Source organism: Cervus canadensis, chromosome 3 (genome assembly GCF_019320065.1).
Source record: "Cervus canadensis isolate Bull #8, Minnesota chromosome 3, ASM1932006v1, whole genome shotgun sequence".
Classification (NCBI taxonomy): Eukaryota; Metazoa; Chordata; class Mammalia; order Artiodactyla; family Cervidae; genus Cervus; species Cervus canadensis.
This window is the reverse complement of record NC_057388.1, coordinates 45,832,061-45,853,850: the sequence shown is the minus strand read 5'-3', so window position 1 is coordinate 45,853,850 and position 21,790 is coordinate 45,832,061. Positions and strand designations below refer to the sequence as shown.

The 21,790-nt window shown below is 38.3% G+C and overlaps 1 protein-coding gene and 1 non-coding gene across 4 annotated transcripts in view; both read right to left on the bottom strand.

Moving 5' to 3' along the window:
- The window catches only part of BCAP29 (B cell receptor associated protein 29), a 50,337-nt gene that overhangs the window by 5,115 nt on the left and 23,432 nt on the right, over nucleotides 1-21,790 (bottom strand). For all 3 annotated transcript variants that reach the window (XM_043463052.1, XM_043463050.1, XM_043463049.1), the window contains exon 7: nucleotides 4,115-4,215. In XM_043463052.1, the coding sequence (XP_043318987.1) occupies nucleotides 4,115-4,215 (101 nt within the window). The remainder of the gene's footprint in view (nucleotides 1-4,114; nucleotides 4,216-21,790) is intronic.
- Nucleotides 21,160-21,283, bottom strand: LOC122439025. Its single transcript, XR_006268765.1, has one exon. It is a non-coding gene; the product is annotated as a small nucleolar RNA U109 (small nucleolar RNA).

Genomic DNA, 21,790 nt, shown 5'->3' with positions numbered 1-21,790 from the left:
AAAACTCAGCAGTGGCCATAGGACTGGAAAAGGTCAGTTTTCATTCCAATCCCAAAGGAAGGCAATGCCAAAGAATGTTCAAACCACCACACAATTGCACTCATCTCACACGCCAGCAAAGTAATGCTCAAAATTCTCCAAGCTGGGCTTCAACAGTACATGAACCATGAACTTCCAGATGTTCAAGCTGGTTTTAGAAAAGGCAGAGAAACCAGAGATCAAATTGCCAACATCCATTGGATGATCCACTGGATCATCAAAAAGCAAGAAAGTTCCAGAAAAACATCTACTTCTGCTTCATTGACTATGCCACAGCCTTTGACTGTGTGGATCACAATAAACTGTGGAAAATTCTTCAAGAGATAGGAATACCAGACCACCTGACCTGCCTCCTGAGAAATCTATATGCAGGTAAAGAAGCAATAGTTAGAACTGGACATGGACAACAGACTGGTTCCAAATCGGGAAAGGAGTACGTCAAGGCTGTGTATATTGTCACTGTGCTTATTTAACTTATATGCAGAGTACATCATGAGAAATACTGGATTGGATGAAGCTAAAGCTGGAATCAAGACTGCTGGGAGAAATATCAATAACCTCAGATATGCAGATGACACCACCCTTGTGGCAGAAAGCGAAGAAGAACTAAGAGCCTCTTGATGAAAGTGAAAGAGGAGAGTGAAAAGAGTTGGCTTAAAATTCAACATTCAGAAAACTCAGATCACGGCATCTGGTCCCATCACTTCATGGCAAATAGATGGGGAAACAATGGCAGACTTTATTTTTTTGGGCTCCAAGATCACTGCAGATGGTGACTTCAGCCATGAAATTAAAAGACACTTGCTCCTTGGAAGAAAAGTTATGACCAACCTAGACAGCATATTAAAAAGCAGAGACATTACTTTGCCAACAAAGGTCCATCTAGTCAAAGCAACGGCTTTTCCAGTAGTCATGTATGGATGTGAGAGTTGGAGTATAAAGAAAGCTGAGCACAAAAGAATTGATGCTTTTGAACTGTGGTGTTGGGGAAGACTCTTGAGAGTCCCTTGGACTGCAAGGAGATTCAATCAGTCCATTTTAAAGGAAATCAGTCTTGAATATTCATTAGAAGAGCTGATGCTAAAGCTGAAACTCCAATACTTTGGCACCTGATGCAAAGAACTAACTCATCTGAAAAGACTCTAATGCTCGGCAAGATTGAAGGCGGGAGGAAAAGGGGATGACATAGGATGAGATGGTTGGATGGCATCACTGACGCAATGGACAAGAGTTTGAGTAAGCTCTGGGAGTTGGTGATGGACAGGGAAGCCTGGCGTGCTGCAGTCCATGGAGTCGCAAATAGTTGGACGTGACTAAGCGACTGAACTGAACTGAACTGAACAGTTGTAGAGAGTTTATCTTGTTTAAAGATATTTGAAGGGCTTTCTTGCTTAGGATTTAATGCTCATGAGATATTAAAATCTTTATCTAAGCATTAAAGAAGCCAAGGTGCATGAATGTCAAATGATTCACCAGTGGTTTACAGAATTGTTTAACCATGGGGCTAAGAGTTTTTTTCTTCAAATAGATATTTGTTACAGGGAACTGGTTTTATAGGTGGTAAGAGAGTAGACACTGAAAGAGGATGGCAAGGCAACTTAGGAATTAGCAACAGGAGAAAACCACTCTTTGGGTTGGAGGGCAATGGAGGAGACAGTATTACAGATTCCAGGAATGAGGGACACCAGGTGGAAGCCCCCAGTGGGAACTGGGACTGTGGAAAGAGATGAGGCTGCTGTGGCAGATGCTGCCCAAAGCTGAGAGAGCAGGGGAAGTTCCTGGCTTTCCCCTTTTTCTGCCTTTAGTCTTTTACCCATGCCTCCCTTTGGCTGAATCTGCCCAGAAGCCAGAGAACAGATCCCAGAACTCAAAGTCCAATGACCAGCAGGTAAAAGAGCGTAACAGTTAATGATGACGATTTCTTGACTTTGAATCCAGTTGTGAATGCTTTCACTTTTCAGTTAGTGATTTTGGGTACATTATTTAACATCTACAGGTCTCATTTTCCTCATTTACATAATGTACATTTTAGTTGATAAGCTAGGACAGAAAGTACGAGGATTGTTATATGAAGCCATCAACTAAGTGCTCGGTCCAGAGCACATCCTTAGTAAGTACTATCCATTAAATATTTCAAAAACCTGGATATAAGGCCTAAATGCATCAACGCCCAACTCTCAGCCTGGTACTTGGCATATTTGGGATGAGATCATTTTTTCAAAGACACAGATTTAACAGTCACTTTCTTGGGAGGGGATTTCTCATAAAAGCTTTTGAACACTTTTATCAAGAACGTATACCTGTAAGCTGAAATTTTTTGGGAACGCTTTTTTTGGGTTGAGTGAATCTCAGTAACATACATTTTTTAGGGATTAAGAGAATCATTGGATGCTGCCACAATGGGATATTCAGCAATGATGGAGTCTTCCTGCTGCTTCTCCATCTAGGGATCTAAATGTTTCTGACACCTAGGCAGAGTCCACTGGTGTAAGGTACTCATCCTCATTGCCTATACTCTGACCTCACACATGGGAAGGTGAAAAAGTTCTTTTTTCAGGTGACAGGCTTCTAAAGTGCTTCTCCACTTTCCATGGAGGATCTTGAAGGATGCAAAGGAATAATTCTCATCTCATCATGCCATGATAAAGCCAACAATTTCAGGTACTCTGTTTTAGAGATGGGGAAAGGGCGGTCTTGCTGAAAATCGAACTGGTTTCTCCAGACCCTGTGAAGTGAGCTTTGGGAGTCCTGGGTCTGGAGCACATAAAGAATCTGTCTGTCTCTGGGTGTCCTATTGTCAAAGCAGGTTAGTTAAACATGCAACTCGGCTGGGAATAACAGATTGCCAATGTGCTTTGGACCTTCTCTTGACTGGCTCTAATCAAGGCCAGAGTGCCTGGATAAGAGTAATTCATTATTTCAGTAAAATTTCTACAGAAGAATTAATACTGATAATGGTGATAATTATGGTAAAAGCTCTCATTCCTTGGGTGTTTACTGGCCAGGTACAATGCTAAGTGGCCTACACATTTTCTTTAATCCTTCCAACAAGCTGGTGAGCCAGGTGCTATTATTGTTCTGATTCTACAGATGAAGAGAAGTGAGCCCCAGCAGGGTGACATAAACTGCTTGGGATCACAAAGCTAGCATGAGAGTTAAGAGTTATTCCAGTTGTCCGACTCCAAGGCCTATGAGTAGAGTGCTTGCTTGTCTTGTACGAGGTACATTGCTAGATCCTGAAGATACAATGACCACTGACAAGCAGGGAAATGAGACTAAGGTTTCTTGTACAGTGAAATAACTGTAGAGCTGTAATTGCTAAAAAGCCTCGATTGAAGGCCACAAACACTGCCAAATTCTAAGGAAAAGCCCAACCTGAAAGCAGAAGAGCAGAGACAGTCCACTTTGGGAGGAACTAGGAAAGCCAGGGTTGCCTCTGGAATGGGTGGGTCTTCCCAGTGGGCTGGCAAATCAATTCAGGTTATGACCTGGCAGCCCAAGAGGGAAGGAAGACAAGCCCATTCCATGGGTGAATGTAGGGAACTGGCTCTTGATGAACTGAAGGGGAAGAGAAAGAAAATCATGGCCCCAACTTTGTGGCTTCAATGACAAAAAGGTTTTCCTTATGTCCATCTTTCAACTCAACTCTGGAGGAAAAACATATATTTGAATGCTGCAGGGTTTGTCCTAAGATGTTTAAAACAGTAGGACTGAAGAGTAGTGTGATGTAGGTCTTTGATTTTTGGTTGTATTTTGACATGCATATGGCAAACATTCAAAATGTCAAAACTAAATTATTTCAGGACCAACCTTTTTTCAATGCTGCTCAATTCTTTTGCTTAAAACATCATTGCAACAAGAGTGCTCTAAGTTAGCATGCTGTAAATCTCTATGTTATTATTATCTTGCATATTCATGCAATGTCCCATTCTTAAATCTTCAAGTAAAAATTGGCTTAATCATTTAGCAAAGTCAGAATTAAGAACACCTTGACTTGGGAAGGTGAACAGCCCAAATAATTGACTTAAGTAATTATTTTTTAAAAGCTGAGGCTCATAAAGTGGATGTCACCCACCTGAAGTCCTGAGTGTTCTCTCAGGAGCCGGTCATACTCTTTTGAAAGTCTCTCTGATTGCATCTTCATTATCATCACGTCATTTTGTGCCTTAGAAAGGGCTAGAGAACATTGAAAAGAATTTAAAAATCTTGAATTTGAAATTATTTCAAATTTATAGGAAAGTTGCAAAGAGAACTCCTTTGTAGCCTTTATTTGACATTGTATTCTCTCTGTACAAGCACAATTATTTTCTTGAACCATTTGAGATCAAATTACAGACTTCATGTCCCTTTACCCTTAGGAAATCACTGTGTATTTCCTAAGAACCAAGATATCCACAGTATAGTTACCAAATTTAGGAAATTTAACATCAATATAATACTTTTTATCTGATCTACCATCCACTTTCGATCTTCACAACTGTACCACTTACATCCTTTTTATCATTTTTTTCAGTTCTAGTCCAGATATCTAGTCCTATATTGAAGATTGGCATTAAGATGTCATGTCTCTTTAATTTCCACTAATCTGGGATAGTTCATTAGCTTTCCCCCTTGCCTTCTTCTCCCTACTCTTCAATGACACTGATATTTTTAAGAACACAGCCCCCTCTTTTTAATAGAATGTTTTCCATTTTGATTTTGCCTGATGTTCTCTGATTAAATTCAGATTATATCTCCCTCTTATATGCAAATATGACATAATGTTGAATGTATGTTGATACTGAATGTATCTCAAGGTTATCACATTTAGAGGCCCATCTGCCTCTGTTTTTTCCATTTTTATAGTTATTTTCCTCCTGTAACTAAGAAGTGATGAGACAATTAAGACTATGTAATGACACCACCTTATGGCAGAAAGCGAAGAGGTACATAAGAGCCTCTTGATGGAGGTGAAAGAGGAGTGAAAAATCTGGCTTAAAACTTAACATTCAAAAAACTAAGATCATGGCATCCAGTCCCATCACTTCATGGCAAATAGATGGGGAAAAAATGGAAACAGTGAGAGACTTTATTTTCTTGGGCTCCAAAATCACTCCAATCGGTGAATGCAGACATGAAATTAAAAAATGCTTGCTCCTTGGAAGAAAAGCTATGACAAACTTAGACGGTGTATTAAAAAGCAGAGACATCACTTTCCTGATAAAGGTCCGTATAGTTAAAGCTATGTTTTTCCAATAGTCATGTATGGATGTGAGAGTTGGACCATATAGAAGACTGAGTGCTGAAAAATTGATGCTTTTGAACTGTGGTGCTGGAGAAGACTCTGGAGAGTCATCTGGACAGCAAGGAGATCAAACCAGTCAATCCTAAAGGAAATCAACCCTGAATATTCACTGGAAGGACTGATGCTGAGCTGAAGCTCTAATACTCTGGCCAACTGACACGAAGAGCCGACTCACTGAAAGACTCTGATGCTGGGAAAGATTAAGGGCAGGAGGAGAAGGGGTGACGGAGGATGAAATGGTTGGATGGCATCATCTACCCAATGGAAATAAGTTTGAGCAAGCTCTGGAAGACAGTGAAGGACAGGGAAGCCTGGCGTGTTGCAGTCCATGGGGTTGGGACATGACTGAGTGACTGAACAACAAAACATCCTGTTTCTTGTCAAAACTTCAAGTTTATATTCAGCATCTACAGATGATTCTTTCCCAAAACCAATCTTTGTTATGATGATTGCAAAACAGTGATTTTCCAACTTCACCATGCAATCCAAATTTATCAGTCAGCACTATAGTATAAAGAAGAGTCTTCCTTTCTTTCATATCCATCCACCCACCATCAGTATGAACTAAAAATAGATTGCTATTTTTAAAAATGATTTGTAACTCATTAATATACTTAATTTCCCCCAGGTCTGGCCAGGGAGAACCTCTTTCAGGCTGGCATTTATGCCCTTTGACTATGCTCCCAACAGTTCCTGGAACAAGATGTTCCAGATTTACTCTAACCTTTCCCAGGCTTAGCCTGGACTCAAGCATTACCAAATAGAATTTATCAGAAGGGTCTGCTTTTGAAAAAACTGAGGGTGGAAAAAATATTTTATCATTTTTACTAAGAGATGGGTGACCCTATTTCCTTAAGAATGATCACTTTCTTATACAAAGTAGAAAAATATGGGGTGTATAAGTGGCGTTTAAAGACATTACTTCAAGATGATACACAGATATGGCTATATATTAGTCTTTGTCTACCAAGGACCTAAGTCAGAAGATTAGACAGAAGTTAAAATATATATATAAAGATATACATTTAAGTCAACACTTTGTGTAGAAGCTAGTGAGCAAATGTGCAGAAGGGAAGAACTGTATAAGATGGACTGGAGAAATTCTGGGAATCCTGAACTAGCTCTACATACAGTTCTGCACATGCAGCCTTCAGAAGTTCTGCATTTGTAAATCTTTGAGGGTAGGATTTGAGGATAGAAAGTGGGATTTATAAAACTTTAGTCACTTGTTTTGCAAAATAAAATTAAATTTTAGGTTCTCTTTATAAACAGTTTGATTGTCTTCCCTCCTGAGAAGCCATTATAAAGGCATTTTTATATATAAATGTGTAAGTCACTATCAACTGAAGTACCTTTTGTATCAATACTTTCTTGACTATTTTGTCTAATTAAACTCTGCATTGTTCTACATCTGTGCTGTCCAATATGGTAACCACTAGCTTTATACGGCTACTGAGCACTTCATTTAGCATATCTTCGTAATGGGAATATAACTGCCTCACAATGCTGTGTTACTCTCTGCTGCACAACAACACTGTGTGAGTTGGCTGTATGTACACATATGCTCCTTCCCTTGTGAGCCTCCGCCCCACTCCCTCCACCCTACTCCTCAGGTCATCACAGAGCACTGGGCTGAGTTCCCTCTGCAACACTTTAAACATGGCAAGTGCAACAGAAGAACTGGGTTTTAAATTACATTTAAATTACATTCTGATTTAAATAGCCATACATAGCTAATGCCTAGTGATATTAGATAGCATAGCTTTATAATTTCCTCACACTACTTCTACAGATCCATAATCTAAATTAGGTATTAAAAACTGAATTTGACAACTTTAATGTGTCACTTAGTAAAGAAAGGCATGGGTTAGATGTGGAAGAGAGATTTCTGGTAGTTAGATTTCATAAGGACCATAGCCACAACATAAAGACGATGCATTAGTTTTCAATTTGGGCATAAGGCATTTCCTAGAAGACACGAAAAAATAGAGCATGGTGTCATTTTCGGGACCTTCCTTACTAAAAAATGTTTAAGAGTTTGGACTTGAGTATATAAAAAGCAAAGAAGATTCTACAACTTAGTAACATCTGAGTAGTCTGTAACAGTGGTTTTAAAAATGTTGATCAGGAGCTTGTATCGAACAGTTCTTAAGGTTAAAAATGACTTATACTTAAATTTCTGACATGAATAAATTAATTAGGAGATTTAATAAATCATGTATCAACTCATTAAAAAATACTATTACAACTTCCTTATTAAAAGATACTATTTTCTTATGAATTGTTAGGAGAAAGAATGAATCAGGTGACCCTACGAATCTGTCAGAAAAGCTAGAAACCATGTGTATATAGCCTATCCAGAAGTTTCTTCTGATTATGAAGAAAGTACAAAGCTATAACAAACAACTGCAGGCAAATCCTGTTTTTCTAGCACTTATCAAGCCAAGGCATGAACTGTGTTTCTTATTTTATTCTGTATTTCAGTGGATATTAGTAAACCTAATGATTACTAGCTTACTGATTTACTCCAATTAGGAGAGGCTGTTACTGTCTAGGAGCCTTCTGGACTGTTTCCCAGTCCTTTCTTTACCTCTCATTTTATAAAAACTACAATATTCTGTTTTGGTTGTCTTCTACCTCCTTCTGGAACTGCCTTTATGACTAAGCGATTACATAAAGTTGTTATCTGACATTTGAATATGCTTCTCGTTTTATTTCAAACCATGTTATTTTGGAAACAGCATATATAGGGAAGACATCAGATAAGGAGGCTTGAGGTGATACATCTAAGTCACTATTTCAATCTTCCCATCTGCCAAAATGAGCTATCACTTTCCAGTAGTGGTATGGAAATATTGAGATATTTCATGAGATTACTGGACAGGTTCAGTTATGCTCACTGGGAACTTTTAGAGGCACCAATCATTAATATAAAGAAAAACTCTAATTAATATTACAGTGACATGTAGTAAGCCAAAATATTTGTGTAAAATGACATGTAAGCAGGCCAAAAATACCTGTGGTTTTCCAAGTGCCAAACTTACATTTATTGGGCTATTTGCACAGTGGGAAGAGTTGGTGAGACCGATGCACTGTGTAAATGTATCACTATGATTTCTATCCGAGATAAGAGACAGTATCAACTAAACTCTGCAAGGAACATTAAAAAAAACATTTTTAGACCCATTGGCAATAGAGCTCAAGTTGGCTGTGGTATACGAGGTATAAGGACTACACTAGAGGAAAACTAATTTGAAAAGTGTTCATACATCTGGTTTTGATTTCCTTTCAGTCCATTTGGTTCTATTTTTGAGAACTCGAGAGTGACACACCAGACTATTCAGTATACTTAATCCTTATATGTACTGTTCCTTTACAGGGATCATCACTGGACCACTAATCTACAGTAATACTTCCAAAATACTTGGAAAGGACACACAAACATCTGTTCAGTAAGGGATATAAGTTGTGGTTTTAATTATATTATGCTTAGTTTTGTATGTGCCTATCTTGTCAGGTACATGCAGGTAAGGTCTGTTTTATTTATTACTTCAAACATTACCTACTTTCTTTTAACCACCCATATGTTGATAAGGTGTGTTGGTTTTACTTCCTTTACATCTCTCCAATCTATCCACTCCACTCAGTCACTATTACCACTCTCTTCACCTCTACTGAAATGGATTCCTCACCTTGTTTCTTGGCTACTCTAGTTCACTGTCCACAAGTCAAAGAGACTGCTCGCTCCTATGCCTGAAAACCCCACAACAGTGCCCCTCAGATGTAACAGGTAAACATGGCACACGAGACCCTTTATGCCATCCTAAATCCGAGACCTACTTTTCAACTTGCAGCACTGCCTCCATCCTATTTCACGGTTCAGTCACAGTCAGTTCCTTGTAGTATTTCAGAAAGTACTACTCTTTCAGTTACATGCTGCTCATTTTCTTAAACCATCCTTGCTCATCTCCTTTAACCTCCTTGCCTGACTCATGCTTTCCTACTTCATCTGGCTAATTAATATTTATCCTTTAAAATGTCAAGAAATTATCCTTGATCTCTTCTGTTGGTTTCTACTTCACCTTGAGCTTAATCTTATTATATCACTTATGCTGAAGTGTGACTATAACCCTGGGCTTCCCTGGTGGCTCAGCAGGTTTGATCTCTGGGTCAGGAAGAACCCCCTGGAGAAGGAAATGACAACCCATTCCAGTATTCTTGCCTGGAGAATCCCATAAACAGAAGAGCCTGGCAAGCTACAGTTCATGGGGTTGCAAAGAGTTGGACACAATATAGCAACTCAACAACAACAAACTATGTTCCCCAGCAGATCATGGACTACTCAAGAAACAAAGTTGAACTTCCCTGGTGGTCCAGTGGTTAAGAATCTGCCTGCCAATGTAGGGTATATGGGTTCAATCCCTGGTCCCAGGAAGATTTCACATGCTGCAGAGCAACTAATAAGCCTGTGCGCTACAACCACTGCGCTCATGTGCCACTACTGAAGCCCCTGCACCCAGAGTCCATGTTCCACAACAAGAGAGCAGCCCCTGCTTGCCACAGCTAGAGAAAGCCCGAGTGCAGCAACAAAGACCCAGGGTAGCCAAAAATGTTTTTAAAAATTAAAAGAAAAAAAAATGAAGCTGTGTCTTGTCTTGCTATTCTGAGCACCCAGCACTGTGCCTAGTGTTTGTTGGGTATTTAAAATATGTTCCTTGAAGGAATTAAAGAGCAAATGAAAAGTCTAAGCTTTAAGCATGTAAAAAATCCACTTGTGTGAAATCAGTTCAGTTCTGAAAATATGATAAATGTCAGGTAAACAATGGAGGACCATTTTAATCACTTGATAGGAATCTTGGTTTCAACTAAAACCAATTATATCTTTAATGAAAAAAAATTCAGGCTAGTTGGAAATTCACAAAGGAAACGGACCACTCATGATATTTTGATAAAAATATAATTGTTACAATTATCTCATGCTAATTTAGAATTAAAAACCAAAAGCAAATACTATCATAGAATCCAGTTGAGTTAAAAAAAAACACAAAACAGAAAATACTTATTTTAGTAATGGGGCAAGATATGTACAAGATAAGCCTGGAGTATGTTGTAGAGTTAGAATGATGTACTCAAAAAAGATAAAGCAAAAAAAAAAAAAAATCCACAATGATGAAGATACATTAAGGAGACACAGGAGTAAACTGAAGGAGCTCCCAATGACTAAAGCTGTAAAAAATAACCTGAGCAACAAAACAAGTAGTATTAAATTATAATCTGAACTACAAAGTAGACATTCATGAGTTTTTCTGATATAAATAAATAGGGGTAAGTAGACAAATCTGTGCAGAAGAGCTTCAAACATTTATTCAGATACTCTGTCCTCAAGGAGATAGGGCATAACCCCCTACTTCTTAATCTTGGGCTACAAATAGTGACTTTCCTTCCAAAGACTACATTGTGGAAATAAGGGGCTAAAAAAGTAACTTTTTTTAGTGAGGTAGTGTCAAAGACTACTTTAACCAAAAAATCAAGGTCAACATTAACAGTGTAAATCATGTTGATAATATATTCTTGAAATCATGTAGTAAAAATGACATTTTACCTCTGTGACTTTCCTCTCAAGTCCCATACCTCAGTCTAATCATGAAAAATAGCAGATTCCAAATGAGAAACTTTCTGCAAAAAGCCAGTACTTTTCAAAACTGTCAAGGTCTTCAAAAATAAGTCTGAAAAACTACTGTAGCCAAGAGAAACCTAAGGAGATATGAAACTAAATGTAACGTGGTATCCTGAGTGAGATCCTAGAATACAAAAAAGATCTCAGGTGAAAACTAAGGAAATCTGCATAAACTATGGATTTTTTCAATAATAATATATCCATATTGATTCATTAATTATATAAATATAACATATTAATGTAAGACATGAATATTAGGAGACACTGAGTATGGGGAATATGATAATTCTCTGTGCTATACTGCCTACTTTTGTATAAATCTACACTATCCTGGTTTACCAGATGGTAAAGAATCTGCCTGCAATGCAGTAGACCCAGGTTCAATCTCTGGATGGGGAAGATCCCCTGGAGAAGGGCATGGCAAGCCACTCCAGTATTCTTGCCTGGAGAATCCCATGGACAGAGGAGCCTGGTGGGCACAAAGAGTCAGACATGACTGTAGTGACTTAGCACACAGCACACATCCTAACATAAAGTTTAGTTTTAAAAAATTACAGTGGGAAAAAAGCCCACACAAAAAATATATATATGGGACATGCTATAATAAAATTCATTAGGATATAAGTAATATCTTAGTAAGAACCTATCTGATATGATTTTTTAAATTCCCTTGCTTAAAGAAAGAAAAACTTAAACTTTTCTTTAGTGTAAAATCTTCTGATGTTTCAAAATTATTATATTATACATTTAAAAACCCCACCAAAGTGGTAATATTAAAAAAGTCACTGAGTGGGGAGTGAGGAAGTAGAGAAAAGCAAAAATTCTAGTAAAGCATGGACTTAATACATTTCAAGAATAACAAAGTATAGGTTTCTTCATCTTCATGAGTAAGTCTTACATAGAAAAGGCTTAAGTTACTTAAGAGGAGGGTTAAAAAAAAAAGAGGAGGGTTGAGGGACAGTATGATTATAAACATCTTAAAGATACTTAAAGTTAGGGCTTATAAAAATAGTTTTTATGAAATCTACATTAGAGCCAGTATGTACAACAAATATACAAGGGTGGTGAGAATTAAGCTCCTTAACAATGATGATAAATCTTTACTATTTACATCAAGAATATGAAGAAGGAAAGTTTCTTCCAGTCTCTAATTTCTGAGAGTTCATGAAACCTAAGAGCCCCTCTAAAGATTCCTAGTCTTCACGACTAGAGAAGATGAAGCTTTTACACAGGTGAAACTGCTGTAAGACAAGGGAGTCATCCATTCATCTATCCATGCGTCAACACATGGAATGCCTACTGGGCATCAGACTTTCGGCTAAGTGCTGAGGATGGAAAGATAGCTAAGGTCCTTGTTCTCACAATACGCATCTTCTAGTCAGGGAGGAAGACAATAAAGAAGCCAACCACCCACCCAACAGTGAGTGCTAAGTGTCATGCAGGAAGTTCAAACAGAATGCCAGGATGGAGCACGTACAGCCACACAGAGATGGAGTACTCAGGAAAAGCTTCTCTGAAGTGGTGAAATTTAAGCTACTATCAGTTCTGTCTGCTAAGGGCACCTAGAAGCAATGACACCCCAGTAGCACACTGAGGGTCCAGATCTTACTTTCTATCTACCATTCTTCACTTTAAGGCTCACTAGAGAAATGGTTGATTCAAAGGATGGAGGAGGAAAGGAACAAGATAAGCTTGGAATATCTAATGTTATACCAGAATGGAAATGCTTACAGAATGGAGGCATGACAAAATGATAGGGGACCCAGCTTGAAAAGATTCCCATTGGCCAAATCTGAGACAATCTGAACAATAAAATAAAATTTACTGAATATATTAAATAGGCAAATCAATAAATAACTGTGGGAAAAATGAAAAAGCTCCTCCTTTAACAATAGAATGGCATTTAAAAAATGGAGAAGGAATAAGGAAATTAGAAAATCACCATTTAGAAACTGTAAAAATAATAGCAAGGAAAATATGAAGAGAGAGAAAAGGATAGGGCAAATATAAGATATTATCATTTGGGTAACTGAGTGAGGGCTACAGGGCTCTTCTTGGTAGTATTTCTGCATCTCTTCTGTGATTTGAATTTATCATGTCTGATTAAAAAGTTAAAAGGAAAAAAAAGTCTGCTGTGAAGCAGAACAGAGAAATGGGGCAGTAAGTGAAGGAATATGAGACAAAAGGAGGATTTTACTTTTATTTTTTGGGATAGGAGGTGTCAGAGGATGCCGGTAGGGTGATAGGAAGTGAGGAAGTAATTGCAGAAAAAAGAGCCCTTGAGAAGGATAATGGGGTTGAGAGTCACAGCAGTAGAAGAGGAACTAAAACTTGTAACCCAATGACATTCAGAGTTTGAGTCCAGTTGGGGAAGGACGGTAGTTTTGGTGGTAAGAAGATGACTTTTTAAATTAACCCTCTGAGTTCAATGAAGTATGATGGATTTAGAATTTAGAAGTGAGACAAAAAGATCTAAAACAGTTCTGGAGAGTGAAAAAGTGAGAATTTAGACACGTGCAATAGGACTGTCACCGTGTTTAGGGACCATGTGAATGCACGGACTGTACATTTAAAACAAGAAGTTAGTTCTTTCAGCCATGTTGAGATGCTTGTGTGCAGATACAAAGTAGATGGATAAGTAGACTCACCAAGGCTCAGACCTTGAGAGACACAAGAGAAGTAGACGACGGGGGTGGGGCGGGGGGGAGGGGAGATGGGAGGAAAAAGGGGGTAAGTAGTTTGCAAGAACCTAATTATGATGAACCTTGAAATCTAAATTGGGTAAGGAGGGAAGAGAGAGCATCAGTATTTGGGGGTGAGATTTATTAGTATCTTAGCTACCAGGCCTGGAATACTGTGTGTGTGCTAGGGACAAAGAGTTGATTTAGATGTGGCCCTGCCTTCCCAGCACTTACAATCTAGTAAGAAAGATAAAAAATGAAAAATAATTTCTACAGAGTACACTACTAAATACATATCCACACAGAACTATGGAGGTCCAGAAGGAGGCCATTCAACCCAGCTTGAAAGGAGGGAGTTTCAGGGAGGCTTCTTAGAGGTGGTGATGGGGAAGCTGAAGGATGAGGGCAGTAGAGGCAGACAGACCTGCAGTCCAAAGGGTCAAAGGAGAAAGATGATGAAACACCACTGTTCGGACAACTACGTGCTCCCATATTTAATAGAATTCAGTTCAGTTCAGTTCAGTCGCTCAGTCGGGTCCGACTCTTTGCGACCCCATGAATCGCAGCACACCAGGCCATCCTAAAATTAAGACTGGACAAGGATGGGGCTGGCAAAACTGGAGATGAACTGGGGGCAGATCACAGAAGACCACGTGTGCCTTCCTGAAGCGCTATTATAAAGGCAACAGGAACTAATACAGAGTTTTAAACACTGAAGAAGCCAAATCAAATTGATGGTGTTGACGGTGACCATCCATAGCCCAGATGGTTTGCCACTCTAGTGGCAAAGTAAAGATGCCAAACTAACAGGAGTGACATGCTTTAGAAGACTGCTTGCTTCGCACGAGAAGGAGCAAGATATTTTTTGGAATGGAAACAAAGGGGCAAAAATAATTATACTAAAGAGTAAACATTAATGAATAAAACAAAAAATAGCTCTATTTTTCATATGCAGAGAGAAAGGGGAAATGAATGACTTTGTGTGTGTTAGGTATCGTTAGGTATTTTTCTACCTATCATTAGGTATACAGTGCCTGCCCCATCCTCTGGGGGACTATGAACATGAATGAGGTTTGTGGGTGAAGTGCTTCTGGGTTTTAGAAAAGACATGAATGTAAGGCATGATGATACTTATAAAGATTACTGGGACTCTGGACCAAGGAACCAATGAGCAGGCTTTATAATTTAACAAATAAACCCAGGCCTATGTTATGCTGTTGGCAAAAGCAACAATAAATGCATAAAGACTTCTTTCATGAATCTTAAGTTAGGTTGCTAATATGTATGTAAGAAAATTTTGGCTCTGTTGCTTAGCAAAGAATAATTACAAATTATATAAATATGCTAGTTTTGCACTTGAAAATCAGGGTGTATGTTTTAGGCAAAGCACTGTGTAGGTATAGCTTATATATACTGCTTCAAAGAGTTTTATGTTTTATAAAGCAATTTCATGTGAAAGTAGAAGCAACACGTGAAATCTCTAATTTACAAATCATCATGTATGCAGAACTGAAGGAATCAATTGACTCTGACTATAAAAAAAGAACCAGTTTTACTATATATAAGCATATATAATTCCTTAAATTATCTGATCAACATTCATTCAATGAGTACTTAGGTGTACAGCAAATTTTCTAATAATATTAAAGCAGAAATCAATCTCTTCAATATCATCTCATTTATACTGAAAAAGGTATTCTTTATTTAAAGACCCTTAACAGGAGTCATAAAGGGCCAGATTGCAAACATTTTTAGCTTTCTAGGCCATGCAGAGTCTGCCCAGTTTGCTTAACTCCACAGCCCAGAAGACATGTAAATGAATGAGCAGGGCTTTGTTCCAATAAAATTTAATTTCTAAAATCAAGGCAGCAAGCTGGAGTTGACCCATGGGCCACAGTTTGCTGATCCCTATCCTAAAACACACTTGTAAGTCTTATCAGATTCTCTTAGATTATCAATTTATTCAAAAGAACTATAAAATAAAGTATCAGAAGATGAGAGGAGAGGACTCAAATTACACTTGAAATTTTAAGAAACTGCCTAAGAAGTTCCCCATTTATCTATTTTGCTTATAGAAAGGACAAATACTATATAGATATAGGATGCTGCAATGAGATTTCGCTTTAGGAAGGAAAGGTTTTCTTCCTTTTTCAGCTCATTTTCATAGTTGAATGCTTTCCATCCATTTCAAAGGTGTCTTTAAAGTAGAGTTGTCCAGTTCAATTTCTCTACTGCACTCGGCAATTACACATAAACCTGAAACAAACTGATTCAATCAATATGCCTATCAACATATTCAGAGAATTATGCTTGATTACATTTTAATCAGACTTTCCTGGTGGCTCAGATGGTAAAGCATCTACCTACAATTCGGGAGACCCGGGTTCAACCCCTGGGGCAGGAAGATCTCCTGGAGAAGGAAATGGCAACCCACTCCAGTATCTTGCCTGGAAAATCCCATGGATGGAGAAGTCTGGTAGGATACAGTCCATGGGGTCACAAAGAGTAGGACATGACTGAGCGACTTCACTTTCACATTTTAATCATCTGAACATTCCATTATTTGGTATGCATTTAGCACTCTCTACTCCAGTTTTTTTTTTTTTTAAGTAAACTAACTCATATGTCACACAGAGGAAGGAATAAATTGTAGTCACTTCATGTATATATGTTGGATCCATTCATCAAGGATATAAGCTCTCCAGGGAAAAGAATATTTTCTCTTCTTTAATGCCCCTTTGTAGAGCTAACGAAAGATTTTCTTTAGGTTGCATCACTTATGGTTGCTGGCTTCCCAGGTAGTTAAGCTGGTAAAGAATCCACCTGCAATGCAGGAGACCCCAGTTTGATTTCTGGGTCAGGAAGTTCCCCCTGGAGAAGGGATAGGCTACTTACCCCAGTATTTTGGGGCTTCTCTGGTGGCTCAGATGGAAGAGAATCTGCCTGCATTGTGAGAGACCTGGGTTTGATCCCTGGATTGGGAAAATCCCCTGGAGGAGGGCCCCACTCCAGTATTCTTGACTGGAGAATCCCACGGACAGAGGAGCCTGGTGGCCACAGTCCACGGGGTCACAAGGAGCCGGACACGACTGAGCGACTGAGCACACACACACTGTCAGAGCCATTACATCACCCTGGAGCTTCCGTCTTCAGTTACTACTTTCCCTGGAGCTATTCCTCTTGGTCACTGTATAACAATTACACAGTTTATTTTACACGAAAAGGACCTGAAAGCAGATAAGAATCTCAAAAACTGGAAAACATTACAACTAAACGGGAATGTGACAGGAACCAAGCAGGAGGACATATCACTATGACATATTTGTTACAGGAAACAGTCCACAACAAGAAAGTCTCCTTCTTCTGATTTGATAATAATACTAACTGCATGTAGAGATAATATACACTAATAAATGGCAATACACCCTTTATTTAAACATTAAAAAAACAACCTAAGAGTTAAAATCTGACTAAAGGGATGGGTCATATATTCTATTTGATTTAAATAACTGATGTACTGTTATTAACATATAGTCTATTGCCATATCCATCAAATAATCTGTTATTTTTTTAAAATATGGACTTTGCTTCAAAGGAAAAGAAGGAGATATTAAAGAAGCAGAAATTTCCAGATAAGTAAACAGAGGAGAAAATACATGTGTTTTCTCATTCAAAGCATAAAAACATTTGTTAAAAGGTCATAAAGCAAAAAACATAACAAGACTAAACCTACCAATTTTTAAAAAAGCACTGCAAAATTAAAAATAAGATGGTGGCTTTGATATAAGTGCAAGTTAAAGATAGTTGAGTTTACACCCACAAAAATTTTCAACTGTAAGATATGCTTAGTTTGGACTTCGAGAATTTATTTTTAGATAGATAGATGGCTCAAATAGTTCCTTTGCAAGAAACTAGAAACCCCACAGTTTTAAATCTGTATAATTCTTGTTTAAGACTCAAGAGGCAGAAATACAGGGTTACTGATATAAAGAATAGTAATTTTTCTGTAATTTTCTCTTATCTTGATCTTCAATGTCTCTTGTAAAGCACTTCAACTATTTTACTCTCTGGTCCCCATGTTAGTTATGATTTGTGTATCACTGGCTTTAGAGGATGATTTTTTTTTTTTTTTTAAACTCAAACAGCCTAAGGGTAGAGAAATTAGTCTGTAAAAGGAAATGCTAGAATGTTATTTCTTTTCAAGGAAAGCCATGGTGAAATGGAAGCATTTATCCAGGAACAGAGTTGAGTAAACTAGTTGAGAGTTGAATAAAATAACTAGTTAATAAACTTGAAGTTTAAATAGGATTAGAAGATTCTGTTTCCTGATTCAAATCTAAGGTCCCCGTTATATGCTGCCAATACTTGGTACACGGAATGGGCCTTTACACTCAGTTTCTGTTCTATTTGTATAGACTTTAAATAACGTTTAAAATTTGCTTTATCTCCAGCAATAGCACTCCTCTGAAGACAACTAAAACACCAATTAGAGAACATAAGATATATGTACTTCACTGCAGCATTAGTTACAACAGTCAAGATATGGAAACAACCTAATTACCCATCAATAGATAAATGGGTAAAAAAAATGTGACACACACACCGAAACACACACACAATGGAATATTTGTTGTTATTGTTTAGTTGCTAAGTTGTGTCTGACTCTTTGCGATACCATGAACTGTAGTCTGCCAGGTTCCTCTGTTCATGGGATTTCCCAGGCAAGAATATTATTATTACTCAGCTATAAAAAAGAATGAGAAAAAAAATAAAATTAAATTTAAAAAAAATAAATAAAAAAGAATGAGATCTTGCCATTTGTTACAACATGGTTGGACCTAGAAGGTAGGCTAAGTCAGATAAGTCACACAGAGAAAGACCAATACTGTATTATTTCATTTTTATGTGCAATAAAAAAAAACAAACAAATGAACAAATGTAACAAGATAAAACTTTGTATCTTGTATAACAAGATACAAAGTTATATATAGAGAGAATAAACAATGTTTGCCAGGGGTGGGGGTGGGGGAGGGGGAAGTTAAGGAGAAGAAAGAAACCGGTGAGGAGATTAAGAAGTACAAATTTCCAGACTTCCCAAGTGGTCTAGTGGTTAAGACTCAGCCCTTCCACTGCAAGGGGCATAGGTCAGATCCCTGGTTGGGGAACTAAGATCCTGCATCCTGCATTATAACAATAATAATAATAATAATAATGAGAAGAGAAGAAACTTAAAAAAAAAAAGGAAGTACAAATTTTCAGTTGCAAATTTACAGTCATTAATTATGTGTTATCTTTGTATGGTGACATGGTAATAAGACTTACTGTGGTGATCAGTTTGAAATGTTTAAAACATCATATCACTATGATGTGTAAAAGGAACTAGTATAGTGCTATAAGTCAATTACACTTCAAAAACACACTCATAGAAAAAGAGAGCAATATGGGGCGGGGGGAATTAGAGAAGGCAGTCAAAATGTACCAACTTTCAGTTATAAGATAAGTAAGTTCTAGGGATGTAATGTACAAGATGATTAATACAATTAACACCGGTATATGTTAGTTTTGAAAGTTAAGAGAGCAAATCACAATAAACTGTGGAAAACGAGATGGGAATACCAGACCACCTGACCTGCCTCTTGAGAAACCTATATGCAGGTCAGGAAGCAACAGTTAGAACTGGACATGGAACAACAGACTGCTTCCAAATAGGAAAAGGAGTACGTCAAGGCTGTATATTGTCACCCTGCTTATTCAACTTATATGCAGAGTACATCATGAGAAATGCTGGGCTGGAAGAAGCACAAGCCGGAATCAAGACTGCTGGGATTAATTATCAATAACCTCAGACATGCAGATGACACCACCCTTATGGCAGAAAGTGAAGAGGAACTAAGCCTCGTGATGAAAGTGAAAGAGGAGAGTGAAAAAGTTGGCTTAAAGCTCAACATTCAGAAAACTAAGATCATGGCATCTGGTCCTATCACTTCATGGGAAATGGATGGGGAAATAGTGGAAACAGTGTCAGACTTTATTTTTTGGGCTCCAAAATCACTGCAGATGGTGACTGCAGCCATGAAATTAAAAGACGCTTAATCCTTGGAAGGAAAGTTATGACCAACTTAGATAGCATATTAAAAAGCAGAGACATTACTTTGCCGACAAAGGTTCATCTAGACAAGGCTATGGTTTTTCCAGTGGTCATGTATGAATGTGAGAGTTGGACTGTGAAGAAAGCTGAGCGCTGAAGAATTGATGCTTTTGAACTGTGGTGTTGGAGAAGACTCTTGAGAGTGCGTTGGACTGCATGGAGCTCCAACCTGCCAATCCTAAAGGAGATCAGTCCTGGGTGTTCATTGGAAGGACTGATGCTGAAGCTGAAACTCCAATCCTTTGGCCACCTCACGCGAAGAGTTGACTCATTGGAAAAGACCCTGATGCTGGGAGGGATAAGGGCAGGAGGAGAAGGGGATGACAGAGGACGAGACGACTGGATGGCATAACCGACTCAATGGACATGGGTTTGGGTAAACTCTGGGAATTGGTGATGGACAGGGAGGCCTGGCGTGCTGCGATTCATGGGGTCACAAAGAGTCGGACACGACTGAGTGACTGAACTGAAGAGAGCAAATCCTAAGAGTTCTCAACACAAGAAAAAATGTTTTTTCTATTCTTTAATTTTGTAATGAGAAGGGTGTTCACTAAACATTGTGATAATCATTTCATGATGCATGTATTGATAAATCAAATTATTAAACTGTACACCTTAAACTTGCATGCATGTGTGCTTAGTTGCTAAGTTGTGTCTGACTCTTTGTGATCCTATGGACTGTAATCTGACAGGCTCCTCTGTTCATGGAATTTCCCAGGCAAGAGTACTGGAGTAGCTTGCCATTTCCTACTCCAGGCGATCTTCCCGACCCAGGGATCGTACCAGTGTCTCCTGAATCTCTTGCACTGGTAGGTGGATTCTTGACCACTGAGTCACCTGGGAATTCCACACCTTAAACTTATACAGTGCCATTTGTCAGCTATATTTCAATAAAACTAGAAGAAAAATAAAGAAAAATTTGCTGTATCCTCAATAGGTTGCTTTTTAAGGATAGTTATGCTCCATGTTAAATGATCTTACAATGAATAAGTTATTTGAATGGGCTTCCCTGGTAGCTCAGCTGGTAAAGAATCCATCTGCAATGCAAGAGACCCCGGTTCTATTCTTGGGTCGGGAAGATCTGCTGGAGAAGGGATAGGCTACCCACTCCAGCATTCTCGGACTTCCCTGGTGGCTCAGCTAGTAAAGAATTCATCTGCAATGTGGCAGATTCTTACATTCAACCTTACAATGAATGTTGTTTGAATAGTTCCCTCCAAAATTGCTGATGGAAAGAAAAAGAAAGGAAGAAAAGGAAGAAAGAATAACGGCAGGGTCAACGAATTTGCCTCAGTCACTTTTTTTTTCTTTTCTTCTTTTTCTTTTCCCTTTATGTAGGAGACATACACTAGTACTCAACTTCTACTACTAGACTGCCAGTCCTGAGAACTTTCAATGTAGCATGCTATGGATATACTTCTGCTCTTAAAGGAATGAGGAAGAGACATATACAACTCAATCACACTTAAAATCATTGCCTGGATGCATGCAATGACTGAATGATATGTATTTCCTCTAGTTTTAAGAATAAGTACTGAGAAGGTATTAAGAATAAATCCTGGGAATCTCTCCTGGGAAGAATCTTTTGAAGTCAATCTCCTTGGGTATCAGAAAGTTTTTTGCTACATACAACGTATTTTTCTTATGAGGGCTTGTGAACTTTGTAAATTCTTCAGAGCTTAAGTTCTCATTTTTCATGGCAGTGCCCTTTCCCAATTACTCCACACACTGGGACATCAGAGTTACCATTAAACAGATCATTAAAAATGACAGATCAGGTCTTTACACCTGACTAAGTTAGTCTTGAGTGTAAATTGGATGCTTGGGGACATGCACGCTCTCCTTTGGCTCACTAGGGTCATATGACTGCATTGGAGCACAGGTAATTTTTACTAACTGGTAAAAAATCTGAGCTGGTGGTTAAAAACTGATGGAGATTTTGGCACTGCTGATAGAGTGAG